Genomic DNA, 23,942 nt, shown 5'->3' on the forward strand with positions numbered 1-23,942 from the left:
AGAGTGAGAGTGAGAGTGAGAGTGAGAGAGAGAGAGAGAGAGTGAGAGACCAACGGGGGGAGGGGAGAGAGAGAGAGAGACCGACGGGCGAGGGAGAGAGCGAGAGACGGGGGGAGGGGAGAGAGAGAGAGAGAGAGAGAGAGAGAGAGAGAGAGAGAGAGAGAGAGACACGGCGGGAGGGGAGAGAGAGAGGGGGGGGGGGAAGACGGGCATGGGGGGGGGGAAAGAGAGCAGAGAGAGCAGAGAAAGCAGAGAGAGAGAGAGAGAGAGAGAGATACACACACACGGTGGGGGGGGTGAGGGGGGGGGGCGGGAGAGAGAGACAGTCACCGGGGGAGGTGGTTGGGGGGGGAGGTGGTGGAGAGGGAGCTCAGGGAAGATGTATCACGTTCTTCTAACCTCCTTTACCCCCGCGGTGGATGCAATCCGGAAGTCATGACACTGTCACTATTCACTTTATACCCAATAAACCGATTAACAATCGATGACCCACGCACAATGTCCCATCTATGGCAGAGGTCATGCACTTGCGCTGGTGTTAGGGCCTTCGGCTGGCCTGCACATGGCCTGGCCGGGGTGGGTGAGGGCGTGGGGGGAACTTGGGCTCGGGGTGTCAGCGACTTTGGCTGGGGGAGGGGAGGCTTTTGCTAACAGCTCCATCCTCTGATTGCTTGCAGGGAAGTTCTGAAATCAGAATGGCTCGAATTACACTTTGCAAAGCCACTCAGAACTGAGGCTGGGCGGTTACAATTACACTCTCCAGAGAAACTGCTGGGTGTTGCTTATCCTGCAATGGGACCAATCAGCAATCAGATTATGTGATAAGCTCGTCCTTATTTTAATCAGGTTACTACCTCTGCTAAAATACCTGAAGAATTAATTTCATGAATGAAAGTCAAAACTAAAATAGGGCGGGATTTTGCATGAGAGAATTAAACATTTGATAACTGTGCTTTAGTTTGGTAATTTCTTTAAAAGGTATTTAAATCAGTAGCAATATGTAAAGTCCAGCTCAAACAAGAAATTACCATTTATGTAAAAAAAAAAATTGTTTCATCTTAGCTTTAAAGTAGTATCATTAGAAAATTATACTAGCAGTTTTCTGCCTCTTGCTACTCTTGTCGGCACAATTCAGAGGTCAACCTGCCCCTTCAATCTTACCTAGCTTGCTTATAATGGTCTCTTTCTCAGGTTCTTGCTGACTAACTGATGTTTTAGTTTCTTTCTCTTCCTCTGACAGTGGCAGAAAGAATAAATTAGTGTTACAAGTGGCTCTTAAAATCATTGATGAAGTCATTTTAACATTAAAAATAATCCATTGTCTTGAAGTCAATATCTTATTCTGTTTTCCAAGGCAAAAGCAGAAGAACACATCAGTATGCACCCAAAATAAATGAATTAACATTCGCATGAATCTAAAACAATTGTCTGGGAATGGGGGTTGTAGTCATCTTGATGTAACACACACTTCTTACATGGGAAATTCTCAATTCTAACCAGGCACTCCAGGGAAAGGATTTCTTTACTGGAAGAGAAAATTTGAGTCAAATCAGATGAACTCCAAATAATGTACTCAGCACCTGTGGCTTAAGCCAGTTTGCTTTCCCTCTTGATCAGGGAGCAATGTGTGCCGTGGGATTTGATACGGTCAATATATAAATTTAAAAATACACAAATTGAGTGCAGCTACTTATTAACTATATTCTAAGTTTTGTATAGCAGTATGTTCACTTTTCCAAACTGAAGGCATAATTCTGGTTATTCCACAGCTGTGAAAGATGTTGAATTCAAAATGCTGTGCGCACTTGTCAAAGGGTCACAAAAAGAAGCTTCCATTTGTCATACTTGAAACAGCCCAAGTAGTGTCAGCACTGGTAACAGTCTGTCTTGGACTGAAGAACAAGAGTTACTGCAAAGTAACACTGGTTTAACTATAATGTAGATTAAAATCCAACAAAAACCCAGTGAGGAATTGAGACACATACACAGACCAGGAAGGTTCTACAATCTTGGCTGAGTAAGTGGACATGAGGCAAGGTGGCAGCGATGGTCAAAGAACTGGCTTCAGCGTTCCTGGGTTGGGGCTGAGGAGAAAATCAGCCAAAGATTCCTGCTAGAATTGAGCATCTGTGGACGCAAGTTGGAACAGGACTGGGCTCACGTAAGATGCTCATCAACAAACAGCCTGTGTTCATTCATTATCTAGGCTCATACATGAAAGCATGCCACCTTGGGTAAGGTACTGAAGGGCTGGAAGATGAATGAACTGTACCCTGGAACTCTAAACAAAGAAGTGAAATATAATTTATTCACTCCTAATTGTGAAAATACGAATGTTTAAGTCAGCAATATTCTTGGAAATACACAAATTTAGGACAGTTTTAGGTCACCTTAGCCTGACATCAGTCATCGGGAAAATGCTGAAATCCATTATTAAGGATGTGGTAAAATGGCACTTAGAAAATCAGAACATGATTAGGCAGAGTCAACATGGTTTTATGAAAGGGAAATCGTGTTTAACAAATTAATTTTTTGAGGGTGTAAGTTTTTTTTTATTCATGGGCGTCAATTGCTCTCGAGAAAGTGGTATTGAGCCGCCTTCTTGAACCACTGCAGTCTTTGTGGTGAAGGTACTCCCACAGTGCTGTTAGGGAGGGAGTTGCAGGACTTTGACCAGCGACGATGAAGGAATGGCGATATCGTTCCAAGTCAGAATGGTGTGTAACTTGGAGGGGAACATGGAGATGATGGTGTTCCCATACGCCTGCTGCCCTTGTCCTTCTAGGTGGTAGAGGTCATGGATTTGGGACCTGCTGCCAAAGAGGCCGTGGAGAGTTGCTGCAGTGCAGCTTATAGATAGTACAAACTGCAGCCACGGTGCGGAGTGAATGTTTAAGGTGGTGGATGGAGTGCCAATCAACCGGGCTGTTGTGCCCTGGATGGTGTCGAGCTTCTCAAGTATTGTTGGAGCTGCACTCATCCAGGCAAGTGAAGAGTATTCCATCACACTCCTGACTTGTGCCTTGTATATGGTGGAAAGGCTTTGGAGAGTCAGGAGGTGAGACACTCGCCACAGAATATCCAGCTCTGACCCGCTCTTGTTGCCACAGTATTTATGTGGATGGTCCAGTTAAGTTTCTGGTCAATGTTGACCCCCACAATGTTGATGGTGGGCGAATTGGCAATGGTAATGCCATTGAATATCAAGGAGAGGTGGTTAGACTCTTGCTTGTTGGAGATGGTCGTTGCTTGACACTTGTGTGCCATGAATATTTTGTGTGGCTGAGCCTGAATGCTGTCCAGGTCTTGCTGCATGCGGTCATGGACTGCTTCATTTTCTGAGGAGTTGCGAATGGAACGGAACACTGTGCAATCATCAGCGAACATTCCCACTTCTGACCTTATGATGGAGGACAGGTCATTGATGAAGCAGCTGATGATGGTTGGGCCATCAGGGTAGATAAAGGGGAACCAGTGGATGTAGTATATTTGGATTTCCAAAAGGCATTCGATGTGTGCCACATAAAAAGGTTGTTACGCAAAATAAGGGCTCATGGGGTTAGGAGTAATATATTAGCATGGATAGAGGATTGGTTAACGGACAGAAAACAGAGTAGGGACAAACGGGTCATTTTCCGGTTGACAGGCGGTTACTAGTGGGGTGCCGCAAGGATCAGTGCTTGGGCCTCAGCTATTTATAACTATATTAATGACTTAGATGAAGGGACCGAGTGCAATGTATCAAAGTTTGCTAACGATATAGGTGGGAAAGTAAGCTGTGGGAACACAAAGAGCCTACAAAATGATATAGACAGGTTAAGTGAGTGAGCAATAAGGTGGCAGATGAAATATAATGAAGAAATTTGAGGTAGGAAGAATAGGAAAAAAATAATATTTTCTAAATGCTGATAAACTATTAAATGTTAGTGTTGAGAGAGGTTTAGATGGCCGCGGATAAGAAACAGAGAGTTAGCAAGCACTTAGGAAGGCAAGTGGCATGTTGGCCTTTACTGAAAGGGGGATGGAGTTCAGGAGTAAGGAAGTCTTGTTACAATTGTACAGGGCTTCAGAGAGACCACACTAGGAGTATTGTGCACAGATTTGGTCTCCTTATCTGAGGAAGGATATACTTGCTTCAGAGGCGGTGCAACAAAGATTCACTAGATTAATTCCTGGAATGAGAGGGCTGTCCTATGTGGAGAGTTTGAGTAGATGTTTAGAAGAATGAGGTGATGGAGTTTAGAAGAATGAGAGGTGATCTCATTGAAACACAAGATTCTGAGGGGGATTGACAGGGTAGATGCGGAGAGGTTGTTTGCCCTAGCTGGAGAGTCCAGAACTAGGGGTCATAGTCTCAGGATAAGGGGTCGGCCATTTAAGATAGAGACGAGGAGGAATTTCTTCACTGAGAGGGTTGTAAATCTTTGGAATTCTCTACCCCAAAGATCTATGGATGCTGAATCGTTGAGTATATTCAAGACTGAGAAACAGATTTTTGGACTCTAGGGGAATCGAGAGATTATGGGGATCGAGCGGAAAAATGGGTTGAGGTTAAAAATCAGCCATGATCTTATTGAATGGTGGAGCAGGCTCGAGAGGCAGTTTGGCCTGCTCCTACTCCTAATTCTTGTGTTCACACCATGGTTTTAAACTCATATATATGTATTGCATCTTCATAGTTCCCAATAATTTGATTTGACAAAGATTTTCAAATTATTTCAAAATTTATAATCTGAAACTGGTGTATTCAAGAAATCATTTTTCAAAACACGAACCAGGGTTCACAGTCTCAGCATAAGGGGTCAGCCTTTTAGGACTGAGATGAGGAGAAACTATTTCACTCAGAGGGTTATGAATCTTTGAAATTCTCTCCCCCAGAGGGCAGTGGAAGCTCCGTTGTTGAGCATATTCAAGACAGAGATCGATAGATTTTTGGATATTAAGGGAATCAAGGGATATGGGAATAGTGCAGGCAAGTAGAGTTGAGGTTGAGGGTCAGCCATGATCTCACTGAAAGGCGGAGCAGGCTCGAGGGGCCAAATAGCTTACACCTGCTCCTATTTCTTATGTTGTTAAAACAAGTTGGCCGCTGTAGTTTGAATAGTTTAGGTTTACAAACACAAACAAATTTCTTTTTTCTGACAATTAGTTTTAATATGCCATTAGTTATTTAACACACCATTGGCTGCAATTTCCTGCTACTATTCTTAATTTCAGGCAAGATGAGAGAGCCCATTCAACCCATCTACTTATCCATAGACACCTCCAGTTTTAACTGCCTCGTGAATGATTCCAGAGATTTTGCTTCCCCTACCATGCTCAGAAGACGAGTAGATTATTGATTATTCTTTGCAGGAAAAACCACTATTATGAAATCAAGCATGAAACATCTGTACTCTTGTTGCATGAAATATACATATTAGAATGTATTACAGGACTGTCACAGTTAAGGTGGTTTACGGTAAAATTTAATACCTTCAACTCCTGATTTTGGTTTCCGTCTTTGGCCTTTTGCTGATGAAGGTCTGGGTATCCTCACAGGGCTCTCAACCTTCAAAATAAAAGGAATCTATGAATTCACAAACGCTGCAGAAATTCCACATCATAATTGCATGTAGGTCACCAACAATTATTTAAAGCATCTAATTCTAGACCTTTACGAAAAATCATAGCCAGTGGAAAACGATTAATAACTGCACTTTTGAGCACGACAGTATTAAGAAAGTTACAGTCAGCCTTGTGAGTGGGGATAGTAATCATTCCACAATGATTAAGATATATTGGGGGCTAAATTGGGCTCTGTAGTGCCGGTTTTCTCAGGCAGCAACCCAAGTGGCAACAGGAAGTGCATAGGACGCCATCTTGATAATGGGGTTTGCGTGAGTGCACCTAACAACCGCTTGCAGCATGCAGAGCAGGTAGATGATGACGTCAACCAGTGTGCAACACTGACTTGATGCCAGCGCTGCCATTTTAGAATGTCACACTCATGTCTTAAACTCGCACAGCAGAACACGAATGAAGGACCACACCCCACCCCAACCAGCGCTATTTAAAGAGATCATGAACAACCGACAGGTTAGTTGCTAGATTCTTTATTTTGGCTGCTGGTGCAATTGCATGCATTTTTCAAGCTTTCCGATACTTGACTAAAGTTTGAATAGTCTACAGGGAATGGTCTGGCTGGTGCTGAAGCAAAGCTGTTCATGTGAAAACTTGTGCTGAAACAAGTTGCTTCAAGGCATGTGTAGCCTGGTAGGCCGCCTTCTGGGAATTGAGCATAATTGGTAGAATGACGAAATGCCACACAAAACAGAACAGGTTTCTAGCAGAGGGAGGAGGAGGAAGGGGAGAAGGGCTCTCAGCAGGAGCCCATATCCGCCGAGGGTCTTTAGGGAGCAATTCTCTTACGTCAACTTCAGCAAGGACCAATAGATAAGACGTCCTGCTTCACAAAAGAGGTTGTGACTGAAAACTGCTGCAGCCACAACTACAACCTCAAAACAGAGCAAGGACCGCATTGCTTTGGGCTGTCAAGATAACAGTGGATCTTAATTTTTATGCATCTGGCTCCTTCCAGGCTATTGCTGGATAGAAGCAACATCTCGCAGTTTGCAGTGCACCGCTGCGCAAGGGACATCACTAAGGCTCTTTATACACAGAGAAACAGTTTAACCTCATTCTCTCTTTCCAGAGACAAGCAGGTGGAGCGAGTGCAAGGGTTTGCACGGATTGCGGGGTGCCATTGACTGCATGCACATTGCCTTGTGTCGACCCTGGTGTTGAAGTCGCCGAGCAGCATCAGTTTGTTGTCTGTAGAGACACGGGACAGTGATTTTGAGAGGCTGGAGTAAAGATCCACAGTGCGGCCCTGGACAACGTGGACCACTTCCCATACCTCGAGCGCCTATTATCGGCAAGGACAGACATCGACGACGAGATTCAACACCGCCTCCAGTGGGCCAGCACAGCCTTCGGCCGCCTGAGGAAAAGAGTGTTCGAAGATCTGGACTTCAAATCTGCCACGAAGTTCATGGTCTACAGGGCTGTAGTGATACCTGCCTTCCTGTCTGGCTCAGACGTGGACCATATAGAGCAGACACCACAAATCGCTGGAGAAATACCACCAACGATGTCTCCGCAAGATCCTGAAAATCCCCTGGGAGGACAGGTACAACAACATTAGCGTCCTTGACCAGGCCGACATCCCCAACATCGAGGCACTGACCACACACGACCAGTTCCGTTGAGTAGGACACATTGTTTGCATGCCTGACACAAGACTCCCAAAGCAAGTGCTCTATTCGGAACTCCTACATGGCATGGCAGGCGGGCCCAAGGTGGGCAGAGGAAACGTTTCGAGGACACGCTCAAAGCCTCCCTGATAAAGTGCAACATCCTCACTGACACCTGGGAGTCCCTGGTCAAAGACTGCCCTAGGTGGAGGAAGTGCATCCGGGAGGGCGCTGAGCACCTCGAGTCTCATCGCCGAGAGCATGCAGAAATCAAGCGCAGGCAGCGGAAGGAGTGTGTGGCAATCCAGTCCCAACCACCCTTTCCTTCAATGTCTGTCTGTCCCACCTGTGAGAGAGACTGTAATTCCCATATTGGACTGTTCAGTCACCTAAGAACTCATTTTTGGAGTGGAAGCAAGTCTTCCTCGATTTCGAGGGGCAGCCTATGACGATGATTGCCTTGTGCACGTCTCATGTGAACTCTGCCATTTTACTGAACCGAAAGGGATTCCACTCCCTCAATGTGCAGCTGGTGTGCAACCGCAAGCAGCACATCATACAGGTGAATGCCCGTTGGACAGGCAATAGTCACGATTCCTTCATTCTGTGGTAGTCCTTTGTGCTAGCTGCATTTGACCACCATGGCAAGTCAAAGGCTGGCTACTGGGTGACAAGGTTTATTAACTCAGAAAATGGCTCATGACTCCGGTCCGGAACCCAAGGAACACGTGCACAACAGGCCTACAATGAGAGCCATGCTGCCACAAGGAACAACGCTTCTGCTGCCTGGACCGCTCGAGAGGAGCCCTGCAGGACTGAGCTGAGCGGGTACCAAGATTTATGGTAGTATGCTGCACAACCGTATCATTATGAGGGAACAGACCTTGCCACCAGCTATCAGACGATAAGTTGAGGAGCAGGAGCTCAAGGAAGAGGAGGAGGAAATGCAACAGGAAATGGCGGAAGACCAAGAGGAAGGGAGGCCACAACATAGGCAGCCCCTTACTGCCCGGGCTCTACATGATCAAATAATTCATGAGCGATACCAGTAACCTAAACAACACCTTCCCATTCACCAACAGTCCCACACTCCTTACCTTTCCTCGATCACTGAACATCAAATCGTCCTCTTTCTGACACCTTTGGCTAGAATAGACTGGCAAAGGATACTTAAAGGGTTGATGGTGGATAAGCAATGGCAAACATTTAAAGATCACATGGATGAACTTCAGCAATTGTACATCCCTGTCTGGAGTAAAAATAAAAGGGGGAAGGTGGCTCAACCGTGGCCAACACAGGAAATTAAGGGTAGTGTTAAAACCAAGGAAGAGGCATATAAATTGGCTAGAAAAAGTAACAAACCTGAGGACTGGGAGAAATTTAGAATTCAACAGAGGAGGACTAAGGGTTTAATTAAGAGGGGGAAAATAGAGTATGAGAGGAAGCTTGCAGGGAACATAAAAACTGACTGCAAAAGTTTCTATAGATATGTGAAGAGAAAAAGATTAGTGAAGACAAATGTAGGTCCCTTGCAGTCGGATTCAGGTGAATTTATAATGGGGAACAAAGAAATGGCAGACCAATTGAACAAATACTTGGGTTCTGTCTTCAAGAAGGAAGACACAAATAACCTTCCGAATGTACTAGGGGACAGTGGGTCTAATGAGAAGGAAGAACTGAAGGATATCCTTATTAGGTGGGAAATTGTGTTAGGGGAATTGATGGGATTGAAGGCTGATAAAGCCCCGGGGCCTGATAGTCTGCATCCCAGAGTACTTAAGGAAGTGGCCCTAGAAATAGTGGATGCATTGGTGATCATTTTCCAACAGTCTATCGACTCTGGATCAGTTCCTATGGACTGGAGGGTTGCAAATGTAACACCACTTTTTAAAAAAAGGAAGGACAGAGAAAACGGGTAATTATAGACCGGTTAGCCTGACATCAGTAGTGGGAAAATGATAGAATCAATCATTAAGGATGAAATAGCAGTGCATTTGGAAAGCAGTGACAGGATCGGTCCAAGTCAGCATGGATTTATGAAAGGGAAATCATGCTTGACAAACCATCTGCAATTTTTTGAGGCTGTAACTAGCAGAATGGACAAGGGAGAACCAGTGGATGTGGTGTATTTGGACTTTCAAAACGCTTTTGACAAGGTCCCGCACAAGAGATTGGTGTGCAAAATCAAAGCGCATGGTATTGGGGGTAATGTGCTGACGTGGATAGAGAACTGGTTGGCAGACAGGAAGCAGAGAGTCGGGATAAACGAGAATGGCAGGCAGTGACTAGTTGAGTGCCGCAGGGCTCAGTGCTGGGACCCCAGCTCTTTACAATATACATTAACTATTTGGATGAAGGAACGGAGTATAATATCTCCAAGTTTGCAGATGACACTAAACTGGGTGGCAGTGTGAGCTGTGAGGGGGACGCTGAGACTGCAGGGTGACTTCGACAGGTTAGGTGAGTGGACAAATGCATGGCAGATGCAGTATAATGTGGATAAATGTGAGATTTCCATTTTAGGGGCAAAAACACAAAGGCAGAATATTATCTGAATGGCGGCAGATTAGGAAAAGGGGAGGTGCAACGAGACCTGGGTGTCATGGTTCATCAGTCATTGAAGGTTTGCATCCAGGTGCAGCAGGTGTTGAAGAAGGCAAATGGTATGTTGGCCTTCATAGCTAGGGGATTTGAGTAGAGGAGCATGGATGTCTTACTGCAGTTGTACAGGGCCTTAGTGAGGCCTCACCTGGAATATTGTGTTCAGTTTTGGTCTCCTAATCTGAGGAAGGATGTTCTTGCTATTGAGGGAGTGCAGCGAAGGTTCACCAGACTAATTCCAGGGATGGCTAGACTGTCATATGAGGAGAGACTGGATCAACTGGGCCTTTATTCACAGTTTAGAAGGATGAAAGGGGATCTCATAGAAATGTATAAGATTCTGACGGGACTGGACAGGTTAGATGCGGGAAGAATGTTCCCGATGTTGGGGAAGTCCAGAACCAGGGGACAGTCTTAGGATAAGGGGTAGGCTATTTAGGACTGAGATGAGGAGAAACTTCTTCATTCAGAGTTGTTAACCTGTGGAATTCCCTGCCGCAGAGAGTTGTTTATGCCAGTTCATTGGATATATTCAAAAGGGAGTTACGGCTAAGGAGATCAAGGGGTATGGAGAGAAAGCAGGAAAGGGACACTGAGGGAATGATCAGCCATAATCTTATTGAATGGCAGTGCAGGCTCGAAGGGCCGAATGGCCTACTTATTTTCTATGTTTCTGTTTCTAACACAAAAATAAAAACCACCAGAAAATGTACATTCTAATCCAATCTTAAGTTTAACCATGACATAATGCATGCAAAAATAAACTAATCACCACCGTGCATTCCCTTAGTGCCTGTCTTCCATGTCCCTTTGCCTATCCTAATGCTCCTAACGTGGTGCTTCCCCAGTGGCTACAGCACAGGTGGTTGAAAGCTGTTGACCTTCAATTGAGGAGATGGGACTTGGAGGGTGGCCTCGAACTGCTCTGGGCCTGGAGGGTCTGGCTTCAGGCTCACCATCTTGGCTAGGGCTGGCTGACATGCACTGGTGAAGAGTCAGGGGTGAGAGCAGGAATGCTATCATCCTATGAAAGCACAGCAATTTCATGCCCCTTGGAGCCACTGCCACTCTCCCAGAGTTTTTTTCACAGGATCACAGCAATCCTACTGATCTATTAGAGATCAGATTGATGGACTGCTGTGATGCACTAGAAGCCCCTCTGAACAGTGGTATGCAGAGGCACAGTGGCAGCAGTCTGAGCTTCCACTACAGCACTCAGAACTTTGATGAAAGCTATTTGTGCTGCAATGCAAGGTGTGACATCGGCCATCAGATGTTGAATCATGGTGGATCCACAGGTATGCTGACGGTGACCACCTGTTCCCATGTTGGAAAGGATGGGCTCCAAGCTCTGCGCAAAGCCCTGTGTTGAGTTGGCGCTGGACTTCTCCATGCTCCTTCACATTGGGCACAGGCTTTCTGGCAGACTTCCCAGTGCACCAAGCATTTGTGTATGTACACCCTTCAGCTTTCTTCTGTAGCCTGACCCATCGAAATCATCGTCCGACTCCTCTGCAGCAGAACTAGTGTGCAATCTCGCACTCCGGCAAACTGTCACCTGCGCTATCCATGCCTCCCTCCCTGTCTCTGCACACTTGTGCCTGGTGTCTCACCACGTGCAGATCCCTCCTCTATCCTAGCCTCTAAAATACATGCAGTGTCAGTCTCTGAGCTGGTGGTTGCTAGTGCAAGATCAAATGATGGTGTCTTTTCATCTTCTCGGTCTTCTTCCTCCTCTGACTGGGAAGGTTCCAGTTCTTGGATATCAGAAATGGAAAAGGGACAAGGGTTGGGTTGTGGTTAAGAGAAATTAAGAAGTGCATGCTTACATCATCTGCACCTCGTGAGTCAGAAGAGATTGTGGGATGAGAGAAGGAGGATTAGGTATGCAGATACCCTTGTTATCGACACCTCCAGTCCCGCCACTGGCCACGGCCTCAGCGATGCCCCTTTCCATGATGGCAGCACTATCATGCAGGAGTGCTTGTCCTCCTCCAGTTCTCTGTCATCTTCTCCTGCAAGAAGGAACTAAGTTGTGGATGCGAGGCTTGCAAAAGTGCTAAGTATGTGAGGGCAAGGTAAAGGATTTCAGTTGAAGGGTTGAGTACTGATTTATAGAGATTGTTGGTAGGTGCATGATGGGGGTGTAGTGAATTGAGCAGTGGCTGAGGTTAGTGGTGCAGTTGATAGGATATGATCATTTGATGAACTCACTCACCTTGACATCTTGTGAGATCATTAAACATCTTCCTGCACTGACCTCTGCCGCTACTTCTTCCCACTGCTTCCTGAGCATATGTCTGGAGGGACTCCTGCCACCCCTGTGGATACAGGATGTCTCTTCTTCTTTCTGTATCCGATACCAAGACCTCCAGTGCATTGTCAGAAAACTTTGATGCTCACTCACTCGAATGCTCAGGCGTTCCTCAAAGTATCACAGTCCGGATTCACTCCAAAAAACTCCCACCATGTCTTGCAGCCACAAAGTACCTCCCTTTAAGCAACACAGCCCACTAGGGATTTCGGGCCCACGTTGATGCATGCAGCCAATGAACAGTGTGGATAGCGCTGGATTCAAGTAGCAGTTATTTAAAAGAGCAAGGAGCACGAATGTAACATAATGCCTGCAACGCAATGAACGGGCACGAGATAATCGCGTACCGCTATCTCCACATCCGTTGGGTGTCCGCTAATTTAACGCCCATTCTGTTCATAACACAGGGGGGGCATTTTCCTTCAGCAGAAATTATTGGGAAATAAATGGCATGTCAAATCTGTGCTTGAATTCATTCACTGAACAATTGGTTTATAAATAGCAACTTAGTAATTCAATTGGGGTTTTCATCTCAAACAGAAGTCAATGTTTAAAATATGAAGCTGCTTGTCTCAATCTGGGGAACTTTTGGGGGGTATTCCCCCCAAACGTTCCCCACTTCAGTGTGTATTCAGAGAAAGACAGATAGTCAAACTCCTCTGTCTACGTAAGTCACACCTCTTGTTGACTGGTTATGGACTAGCATAAGATGTGGTCCGCTACGCAAGGTCACCCTATAGGATAGGTAATGAGCATATTACCTGATAAACTAAGCTTTTTGGATAATCAAAATTAAGCTTTCTGGAATTAGTTGAAATTTTATTTTTAAAAAGGTTGTCTTACTTATAAAATTAAGTTGCAAAATAAACATCTACAGGAAGTGTGTAAACAGTGCAATACCTTTCCTCCAGGAACCCCAACTATCTTATCCTGCTTGCAGTAATTAAAATAAAAGCGATTAATAGTGATTGACCAGAAAAATGACAAAATTATTTTATAAATTCTATTAGCACAAATATCAAAATTAAGTCTTTAAAAATAAACATCCTTGTGAATCATATAATGTAAAGTACACACTGTAGGTCAATTTCAATTAAGTGAAATACAGCACCATACAATCTCTAAGAACTGGAAGATAATTGAAACCCGAAAGTCAAAATCACATTAGTTTGATTTAGAAATAATGACTCAACACCATCTTTATTGCAGAGAGTTCCATCAAAATAACTCTCCAAATTAAAAATCCCTAAAATCAACGACCCCCAGAAACACTCAAAAAAAATAAAAAGTGTTTACTTGTACATTGTGTGTGTGAAGACTCCAACGCTATATGCGCTTAGTGACTAACACATGAAAAAGGATAGGAACAGACCAGCTGATCCATCAAGCCTGTTTCCATCCCACATAGTACAACCTGCACAACCATTAAGCCCCTCCCACCCTGCATCCCCATCCACAGCCACACAATCACCTGGGATAGGCAGCAAAAAGGAAAAAAAAAATTAGGCCAATTTTGGAAAAAGTAACTCTGGGAAATTTCTCTACAACCCCCACAGGCAATCAAGCAAGCTGCAGGAAACCACAGTGGTTGGTACCACCATCACTGTCAACCATGCCATCTTCCATAACTCAAGGAGTCTTCTGCTTGCAGGAACTTGTCCAGCTCCATTTTGAAGACTGTACAATATTTGCACCCTCTGTTTTCCCCGGTGTCTTGACCAACATTTATCAAGCATAGCTTGTATATTTATTTCAATACATGTGCAGAGAATCACATCTTCAGTGTAATTTAGCATTCCATTCACACTTCAACAGAATTGGAACCTGGACTACAATGGAATAGATAATTATAACATGGGTGTCAAGTTTATTCAGAAAAGATTGAGTCATTCTGCTCAGATTTTCAAATGAAGCTGAAGGCAGTCCTGATGATCAGATTCACAAATGTATTTCTGGCGACATAATTCATGACCTGCAAACTGTCTTAAGCCTTTCTTTTTTTCCCCCAATTGCAATAATTTTCCATTAATTTCATTTGTAACCCTCGATAGGAAGGGGCCGAAATTGTCCCTTTTTGGAGGTGGCAACGGGGCGATAAGGCCTTACCGACTGGGGGGGCAGTCGGAGGGTACGACCTTTCCGCAACTGCTCCCTATTCGGGGGCGGCAGAAACAGGTTTCCGCCGCATCCCGACTTTCCGCCTTGCCTGGCGCTCCGACCCCTTTTTGGCCGCAAACCAACCCCTTACCGCTCGTCGGTGACCCCTTTTCTACCCCGCGGGGGAAATTGCCCCGCAAGAGCGCCGCCAGTTAGTGCCACTGACAGCATCGCGAGCCGGAAACCTGCTAGTGGCTGGGTGGTGCGGCCGCCCTTAAAGGGGAGGGCGCAGCACCACAGCCAGCAATTTAAAAAAAAAAATGGCAGCCTTGGGTTTGGCCCGGCCGGCAACAGGCACCCCCTCTTGGAATGCTGGCTCGGCCAAACCCAAACTCTGGAAATTGTTGTAACTCCTTATGGGTAAATAAGCTCCAGGAGACCACAGTTGCCCAAGGCATATCACAATCATAGCTAACTAGTAACTAACCTCCTATCAGTGTCAGCTGAGGCTCAGTTGGTAACATAAGAACAGAAGAAATAGGAGCAGGAGTCGGCCACCTGGCCCCTCGAGCCTGCTCTGCCATTTAAGATCATGGCTGATTTGATCATGGACTCAGCTCCACTTTCCTGCCCGCTCCCCATAACCCTTTATTCCCTTATCGTTTAAAAATCTGTCTATCTCCACCTTAAATATATTCAATGTCCCAGCCTCCGCAGCTCTCTGGGGCAGAGAATTCCATAGATTTACAACCCTGTGAGAAGAAATTCCGCCTCATCTCAGTTTTAAATTGGCGGCTCCATATTCTGAGACTATGCCCCCTAGTTTTAGTTTCCCTTATGAGTGGAAATATCCTCTCTGCATCCACCTTGACGAGCCCCCTCATTATCTTATATGTCTCGATAAGATCACCTCGTATTCTTCTGAACTCCAATGAGTATAGGCCCAACCGACTCAACCTATCTTCATAAGTCAACCCCCTCATCTCTGGAATCAACCAAGTGAACCTTCTCTGAACAGACTCCAATTAAAGTATATCCTTCCTTAAATATGGAGAGCAAAACTGTATGCAGTACTCCAGGTGTGGCCTCACCAATACCCTGTACAGTTGCAGCAGGACTTCTTTGCTTTTATATTCTATCCTCCTTGCAATAAAGGCCAACATTCCATTTGCCTTCCTGATTACTTGCTGCACCTGCATACTAACCGTGTGTGTTTCATGCACAAGGACCCCCAGGTCCCTCTGCACTACAGCACTTAGCAATTTTTCTCCATTTAAATTATAATTTGCTTTTCTATTTTTTCTGCCAAAGTGGATAACCTCACATTTTCCCACATTATACTCCATTTGCCAAATTTTTGTCCACTCACTTTGCAGATTTTGTGTGTCCTCACAATTTGCTTTCCCACTAATTTTTGTATCATCAGCAAACTTGGCAACATTACACTCAGTTCCTTCATCCAAGTCATTAATATAGATTGTAAATAGCTGAGGTCCCAGCACCGATCCCTGCGGCACCCCACTAGTTACTGTTTGCCAATCCTCAATCCATGCTAATATATTACCCCCAATCCAGTGAACTTTTATCTTGTGCAGTAACTTTTTATGTGGCATCTTATCGAATGCCTTCTAGAAATCCAAATACACCACATCCACTGGCTCCCCCCCTTATCCACCCTGTTCGTTACATCCTCAAAGAATTCCAGCAAATTTTTCAAACATGATTTCCCTTTCATAGAACCATGCTGACTCTGTTTAATTGAATTATGCTTTTCCAAATGTCCTGCTATTGCTTCCTTAATAATGGACTCCAGCATTTTCCCAATGACAGATGTTAGGCTGACTGATCTATAGTTTCCTACTTTTTTGTCTGCCTCCTTTTTTAAATAAGGACGTTACATTTGCCGTTTTCCAATCTGCTGGGACCGCCCTAAAATCCAGGGAATTGTGGTAGATCACAACCAATGCATCCACTATCTCCGCAGCCACTTCTTTTGAAACCCTAGGATGTAAGCCATCAGGTCTAGGGAACTTGTCCGCCTTTAGTCCCATTACTTTAACGAGTACTACTTCTTTAGTGATAGAGGATAAGAAATAGGAGCAGGAGTAGGCCATACGGCCCCTCGAGCCTGCTCCGCCATTTAATACGATCATGGCTGATCTGATCATGGACTCAGGTCCACTTCCCTGCCCGCTCCCCATAACCCCTTATTCCCTTATCAGTTAAGAAACTGTCTATCTCTGTCTTAAATTTATTCAATGACCCAGCTTCCACAGCTCTGAGGCAGCAAATTCCACAGATTTACAACTCTCTGGGAAAAGAAATTACTCCTCATCTCAATTTTAAATGGGCGGCCCTTTATTCTAAGATTATGCCCCCTAGTTCTAGTCTCCCTTATCAGTGGAAACATCCTCTCTGTATCCATCTTGTCCAGCCCCCTCATAATCTTATACGTTTCGATAAGATCACCTCTCATTCTTCTGAATTCTAATGAGTAGAGGCCCAACCTACTCAACCTTTCCTCATAGTCAACCCCCACATCTCCGGAATCAACCGGAGTGAACCTTCTCTGAACTGCCTCCAAAGTAAGTATATCCTTTCTTGAATATGGAAACCAAAACTGTACGCAGTATTCAGGTGTGGTCTCACCAATACCCTGTATAACTGTAGCAAGACTTCCTTGCTTTTATACTCCATCCCCTTTGCAATAAAGGCCAAGATTCCATTGGCCTTCCTGATCATTTGAGCCAATATCATTTCTCACTATTGCAGTGATTCCATCCTTTATCAAAAAAGCTACCCCACCTCCTTTTCCTTTCTGTCTCGCCTTCCAGATTGTCAAGTACTCCTGAATATTTAGTTCCCAGTCCTGGTCATTGAATGGCGGTGCAGGCTCAAAGGGCCGAATGGCCTACTCCTGCACCTATTTTCTATGTTTCTATGTAACCACATCGCTGTAATGGCTATCAGATCATACCCATTTGTGCCGACAACTCATCTATTTTGTTACGATGCTACGTGCATTTAGACAAAGAGCCTTTAAATTTGTTTTTTTTAAAACCCTTTTTTCCTGCTTGTTTTCTCTTTCCTTCAAAATCACTTTCTTTATTTCTGCTTTCTAATTCCAGCTTTACTCCCCTCCCTACCTGAATCTATTTTCAAGTTCCCATCCCCCTGCCAAGCTAGTTTAAACCCTCCCCAACAGCACTAGCAAACCCCAGCCCCCCCCCCTGGTGAGGATATTGGTCCCGGCTCTGTTGAGGTGTAACCTGTCCGGCTTGTTCAGGTACCACCTCCCCCAGAAGCAGTCCCAATGCCTCAGGAAACTAAAGCCCTCCCGCCTGCGCCATCTCTCCAGCCACACATTCATCTGTTCTATCCTCCTGTTTCTGTACTCACTAGCTCGTGGTACCGGGAGTAATCCGGGGATTACTACCTTTGAGGTCCTGCTTTTTAATTTCTCTCCTAGCTCCCTAAACTCTGCCTGCAGGACCTCATCCCTCTTTCTATCCATGTCATTGGTCCAGATATGGACCACGACCTCTGACTGCTCACCCTCTCCCCGAAGAATGCCCTGCAGCTGCTCAGTGACAACCTTGACCCTGGCACCAAGGAGGCAACATATCCTGGAGTCACGTCCGCAGCCGCAGAAACGCCGGTCTGCTCCCCTGACTAGCAAATCCCCGACCACTATAGCTCTTCCATTCTTCTTCCTCCCCCCTCCCTGTGCAGCTGAGCCACCCGTGGTGCCGTGGATTTGGCTCTGGCTGCACTCCCCAGAGCCACCATCGTCCTCACCGGTACTCAGAAGAGAATACCAGTTGGAGAGCGAGATGGACTCAGGGGACGCCTGCACTACCTGCCTAGTCCTCCTCTTCTATCCGGCGGTCACCCACTCCCTCTCTACCTGCACACTCTTAAGCTGCGGGGTGACCACCTCTAGAAACATGCTATCCACATAGCTCTCAGTCTCACGGATGTACTGCAGTGACTCCAGCCGCCGCTCAAGCTCCAAAACACGGAGTTCGAGTTGGTGCAGCTGGAGACACCTCCTGCACACGTGGTCGTCCCGGCTGCGCGAAGCATCCAGGATTTCCCACATGCCACAGGGTGTGCAATCCACGGGACTGAGCTGCCCTGCCATCCCTCTAGTTACACTCAGAACTATCAAGCAGAAATAAACTCTCAACCTTAGCAAAACACACCCAGCAGCTACTTAGCAAACAGCTGATTTAATTAATTTGTTTTCCTTAGATAATAAACATCACTTATCTACCGTATATACTCGCGTATCATGCGACTTTTGAAGACCTAAATTGTAACCTAAATTTGGGGGGTCGCATGATACGCGAGATACAAAATTTGCGGGTGTGAAGTGCTGGCCAAGATTAGGCTGTTAGGCTGTTAAGCAGACCGTATCCACGCTGAATTTCAGCAGGTATCTCCTGGGCTGGATTGCAGCCTCGATTGTCACTTATACTGTATCTTTGCTGTGGTCTAGAGATCGCCACCCATAACTCCCTCTGAAGTTTGCTGCATTATTAGAGGCTCCATCTATCTCAGCCCATGCTTCTTTTACCCGCAAACACAGTAGAGGCTGTGGCTGAACGACGCTAGTCAAGCCAGCTGGAATGATTGCTATATCGGTGTTCGATTCGCGAACAGCTTTCACAACAGAATCCACTCGATGTTTCATGATTCGGTTGTTAAGGTCTGTATTCGATCGTTGTTATGTGTTAGGGTACTTGTTACGTGTTGGGCACTTGTTAAACTTGTTTGAAAGCCTAGCCTAGTGGCATCTGGTATCTCAAAAAAGTGACTCGCATGATACATGAGATATATGATAAAATCATGTTTTGGGGACGAAAATTTAGGGGTCGCATGATACGTGAGATCGTAGGATACGCGAGTATATACGGTATTTAATTGCAGTTCCTAACTTACACCAATGCCCAAGGTTTTTTAAAGAAAAGAAAAATACTTACCAATCCAACAGCCAATCACTTACCTGCTTGGCTGTGACGTCACACTTCGATTTCGATTCTTTTTACTTTTTGTCCCTTACTGTTGTCGCTGCTGCAGCTCACTCCTCCCGAACTCTGGCTCCTCCCTAACTCAGGCTCCTCCGACTGCTGCCATCCTTAGTAGTCCCGCGCCCGCTCAAGTTTCACAATGCTCGCTCCTCCCAAACGTAGGCTCCTCCAACTGCCGCCACCCTTTGTAGTCCCGCGCCCGCTCAGGTCTCGCGATGCTGGCTCCTCCCAATCTGCCGCTGCCCTTTGTAGTCCCCCGCCCGCTCAGGTCTCGTGAGGCTCACTCCACCCGATCTAGTGATTTTATTAAGTTCCTCCCTCCTTATAGCCCCTTGATTATTTTCTATTGGGATGTTTTTAGTGTCTTGTACCGTGAAGACCGATACAAAATATCTGTCCAACGTCTGTCATTTCTCTGTTCTCCATTATTAATTTCTCAGTTTCATCCACTAGGGGATCAACATTTACTTTAACTATTCTTTTCCTTTTTATGTACCTGTAGAAACTCTTACTATCTGTTTTTATATTTCGTGCTAGTTTTCGCTCATAATCTAGCTTCCCTCTCTATCATTTTTTTAGTCGTTCTTTGCTGGCTTTTAAAAGTTTCCCAATCCTCCGGCCTCCCACTAATCTTAGCCACCCTTATTTCCTTAGTTAGCCACGGATGGTTATCCCTTCTCTTACAGTCTTTCCTTCTCATTGGAATATATTTTTGTTGCGAGTTATGAAATACTTCCTTAAATGTCTGCCACTGCTCATCAATCGTCCCATACTTTAATCTATTTTCCCAGTCCACTTTAGCCAACACTGCCCTCATACCTTTGTAGTCTCCTTTATTTAAGCTTAGGACACTGATTTGAGATCTAACTTTCTCACCCTCCTACTGAATTTGAAATTCAACCATGTTATGGTAACTCATTCCTAGAGGATCTTTTGCTGCGACATCATTTATTAATCCTGTCTCATTACAGAGTATCAGATCTAAGATAGCCTGCTCCCTGCTTGGTTTTGCAACGTACTGTTCAAGGAAACTATCCCGGATATACTCTATGAACTCTTCCTCAAGGCTACACTGGCCAATTTGCTTTGTCCAATCAATATGAAGGTTAAAATCGCCCATGATTATTGCCGTTCCTGTTTTACAAGCCTCCATTATTTCTTGATTTATACTCCGTCCAACAGTGTAGCTACTATGAGGGGGCCCACCAGCGACTTTTTCCCCTTATTATGCCTTATCTCCATCCAAACTGATTCAACATCTTGATCTTCTGAGCCAATATTGTTTCTGTTAAGTTCAGAATACTCCACGAGACTGTGTTGTGAGCTCAAACCATTGTGATCTTGGTCTCTTGAATATAACTCCAAAGTGAAGCAGCAGCGTTGTGGACTGCCTTTTATACCTGCTTGCACCAGGGTACACAGGCGACCCATAGGTCTCCCACAAGTGTGCCCTCTAGTGGCAAGTCTTACACATAGGTGAGGTTCATATACATAACAGTTTCTCATCCTTTATTAACAGTGTTACCCCACCTCCTTTTCCTTTCTGTCGGTCCTTCCGAATTGTCAAATACCCCTGAATATTTAGTTCCCAGTCCAGGTCACCTTGCAACCACGTCTCTGTAATGGTTATCAGATCATAGCCATTTGTAACTATTTGTGCCGTCAACTCATCTATTTTGTTATGAATGCTATGTGCATTCAGATAAACAGCTTTAAAAAAAAATTTTAAGCCAGTTTTCCCTGCTTTGACCCCACTTTCTAATTCACCATTATGTTTATACATTCTGTCCCTTCCTGGCTTGCTCTGGTTTTTATTTCCTCTCGTGTTACCCTGCTCTATTGCCTTCTCCTTATTCTTTATGACTTTTTAAATTTTCGCTCCCCCCCACTAATTAGTCTAAAGCCCTCTCTACAGCCCTAGTTATTTGATTCGCCAGACCCTCGTCCCAGTACGGTCTGAGTCAAGCCCGTCCGAACACCCTTGCTTCTCAATCAAAAGCTTGTAGGTTCAGTCTCACATGGAGACTTGACCACAAAAATCTAGGCTGACACTCCAATGCATACTGAGGGAATGCTGCACTGCTGGAGGTGCCATTTTTCGGCTGAGACATTGAATCAAGGCCTCATCTGCTTTCTTGCTTGGACACAAAAGATCCCATGGCACTATTTTGAAGAGTTATCGCCGGTGTCTTGACCAAAATTTTCCCTTAATCAACATCGCTAAAAACAGATTATCTGGTCATTATCACATTGCTGTTTGTGGGAGCTTGTTGTGCGCCAATTGGCTGCTGTATTTCCTACATTACAACAGTAACTACACTTCAAAAGGTACTTCATTGGCTGTAAAGCGCTTTGAGATGTCCTTGTAAATCTTTTTTGCACCTTCTCCAGTGCCTTCTTATAATATGGCGATCAGAAGTGTGGTCTAACAAGTTCAACACAAGTTTAGCATAACATCTCTACTTTTCAGTTCTATCCCTCTAGAAATAAACGCAAGTGCTTGGTTTGCTTTTGTTATGGCATTATTGACCTGCATCGCAACTTTAGTGATTTGTGTATTTGTTTCCCAGATCCTTTTGCTCCTCTACCCCAGGGTAGCACAAGGGGAAATAAAAACCAGAGCAAGCCAGGAAGGGACAGAATGTATAAACATAACGGTGAATCAGAGGGCCCAAGTTTCCACATGATTTGCGCCTGATTTTTAGGAGCAACTGGTGGAGAACGGACTATCTTAGAAATCGCAATTCTCCACATTTTTTTTTCTGCAGTTCTAGTCAGGTAGAACAGTTCTACTTTGGAACAGAATTTTTTCTTCGAAAGGGGGCGTGTCCGGCGCCCGTTCTTTCCCGCGGGGGGGGGGGGGGGGGGAGGAGGCGCCCGTTCTTTCCCGCGGGGGGGAGGAGGCGTCCGTTCTTCCCGCGGGGGGGAGGAGGCGTCCGTTCTTCCCGCGGAGGGGGGAGGGGAAGGAGACAGTAAGAAGGCTGCAAGTGCTGATGGCAATGTGCTTTTATTAAAAAAATGTTCAAAAATTAAACAGCTACAAAGAACTACAAAAATGGCCGAGTGCCAATGTTTTTTTCACACTGCGCGTGCGCGAACACTCCAACGCTCGGCGTTGCCGGCAAGAAAAAAACTAATTTAAATAGTACCCGCCCCCTCCCACTTAAAAATCGGCGCGAGTGTAGGCTCCGCCCCCCTGGGCGCCGCGCCAGGCAGACAAGGAGCTGCAGGGCGCTTCAGAATCGCGAGGTTTTTTTTAGGCGCCGTTTCAGGTGCGAAAAACCGGCGCCCAGCTCGGAGGGGCGCCCGTTTTTTATCGTGTGGAAACTTGGGCCCAGAAAGTGGGGTCAAAGCAGGGAAAACTGGCTTAAAAAAAATGTTTAAAGCTGTTTATCTGAATGCACACAGCATTCATAACAAAATAGATGAGTTGATGGCACAAATAGTTACAAATGGCTATGATCTGATAACCATTACAGAGACATGGTTGCAAGGTGACCTGGACTGGGAACTAAATATTCAGGGGTATTTCCAAGTAATATGTGACGTCCTTATTTTTCTTACCAAAATGTAATACCTCACACTTATCTATGTTGAAATTCATTTGCCAGTCTGTGTGTTGCACTTAGCTTATAAAATGTATATTTCTCTACAGTAAATGGTTTGCAGGCACACAATGAAATCTGCTCCCGGGTTATTCACACATTGCTCACCTCATGGTCTACATCAGTTTTGCTGTCTTTCTTCATCACCTCTAGAGGCTGTTTGGGTATTTTTTCCTCTGCTGCAACTTTAGGCTACAGAAATAAAAAGCAACATTAAAACAGAGAGCTAACTAGAATAAAAAGATATTTGAACCATTTCTAAATAAAAGCAACTATCAATTTCATTACACAAATGATTAAATCCCAAATTGTGTATTTCACTGGATCATAAACTAGCTTCTGATGAGCAAAGCCATTCAGTTCATTTGACCTCTTTCTTCTAGGATACCAATGCCTATCCTAACATGTTCACATTACAAATCTTGCAGTTTCTTAAATGAATCCAGTGTCCTGGCCTCAAACACTTTTCTTGGGAATGTGTTCCAGCTACTATTCATCTTGTGTATGAAGAAATACTTCCTGATCTCTGCCCTAAATTTGCCCTCTACAACCTAAAACCTGTGCCGTATTGTCTTCCTGCTTTGGTGTATCTGAATTAGGTTCATCACTTACGATATCCCATTATATACCTTTATAAAAGGTCTCTTGTAAGACACTGTTTTGAGACTGAAGAAGCCTAGTTTATCAAGTTATTTTGCATTGTACTTCTCTGACACTCGGGATTAGCCTTCCTGCTGTCCTCTGTGCTAACTCCAAGGCCTTATGTTCCGACAACCAGAGTTGTACAGTACTCCATGTGCAGTCTATACACTTTCAGGATTAACTTCATTTGAAACTGAACTTATTTAACTATATAACCAGATATACTTTCTGCTTTGTTTATTACCACCTGTTATGAACATGGTGAGCACTAAAATATTGTACATAAGGTTTTCCATCACTGTATTCTTCCTTCCCTTTATCTAGCTACTTATCCATATCCATGCCTTATCCTGATACCCACTGACCTTAGCTTCTAAAGAAGTCCATTGAGCAGTTTATCAAAGGCCTTTTGAAA

At 44.9% G+C, this 23,942-nt stretch overlaps 1 protein-coding gene across 4 annotated transcripts in view; it reads right to left on the reverse strand.

Moving 5' to 3' along the window:
• The window catches only part of traf3ip1 (TNF receptor-associated factor 3 interacting protein 1), a 302,416-nt gene that overhangs the window by 193,854 nt on the left and 84,620 nt on the right, over nucleotides 1–23,942 (reverse strand). Inside the window, exons 6-9 of one of the 4 annotated variants that reach the window (XM_070876061.1) lie at nucleotides 22,994–23,077; nucleotides 13,051–13,080; nucleotides 5,476–5,551; nucleotides 1,162–1,233 (exon numbers count right to left, since the gene is read on the reverse strand). In XM_070876061.1, coding sequence (XP_070732162.1) covers nucleotides 1,162–1,233; nucleotides 5,476–5,551; nucleotides 13,051–13,080; nucleotides 22,994–23,077 — 262 coding nt within the window. The remainder of the gene's footprint in view (nucleotides 1–1,161; nucleotides 1,234–5,475; nucleotides 5,552–13,050; nucleotides 13,081–22,993; nucleotides 23,078–23,942) is intronic. The other 3 variants (XM_070876062.1, XM_070876063.1, XM_070876064.1) reach the window with 3 other exon arrangements.

Source organism: Pristiophorus japonicus, chromosome 3 (genome assembly GCF_044704955.1).
Source record: "Pristiophorus japonicus isolate sPriJap1 chromosome 3, sPriJap1.hap1, whole genome shotgun sequence".
In the NCBI taxonomy this organism is placed as follows: Eukaryota; Metazoa; Chordata; class Chondrichthyes; family Pristiophoridae; genus Pristiophorus; species Pristiophorus japonicus.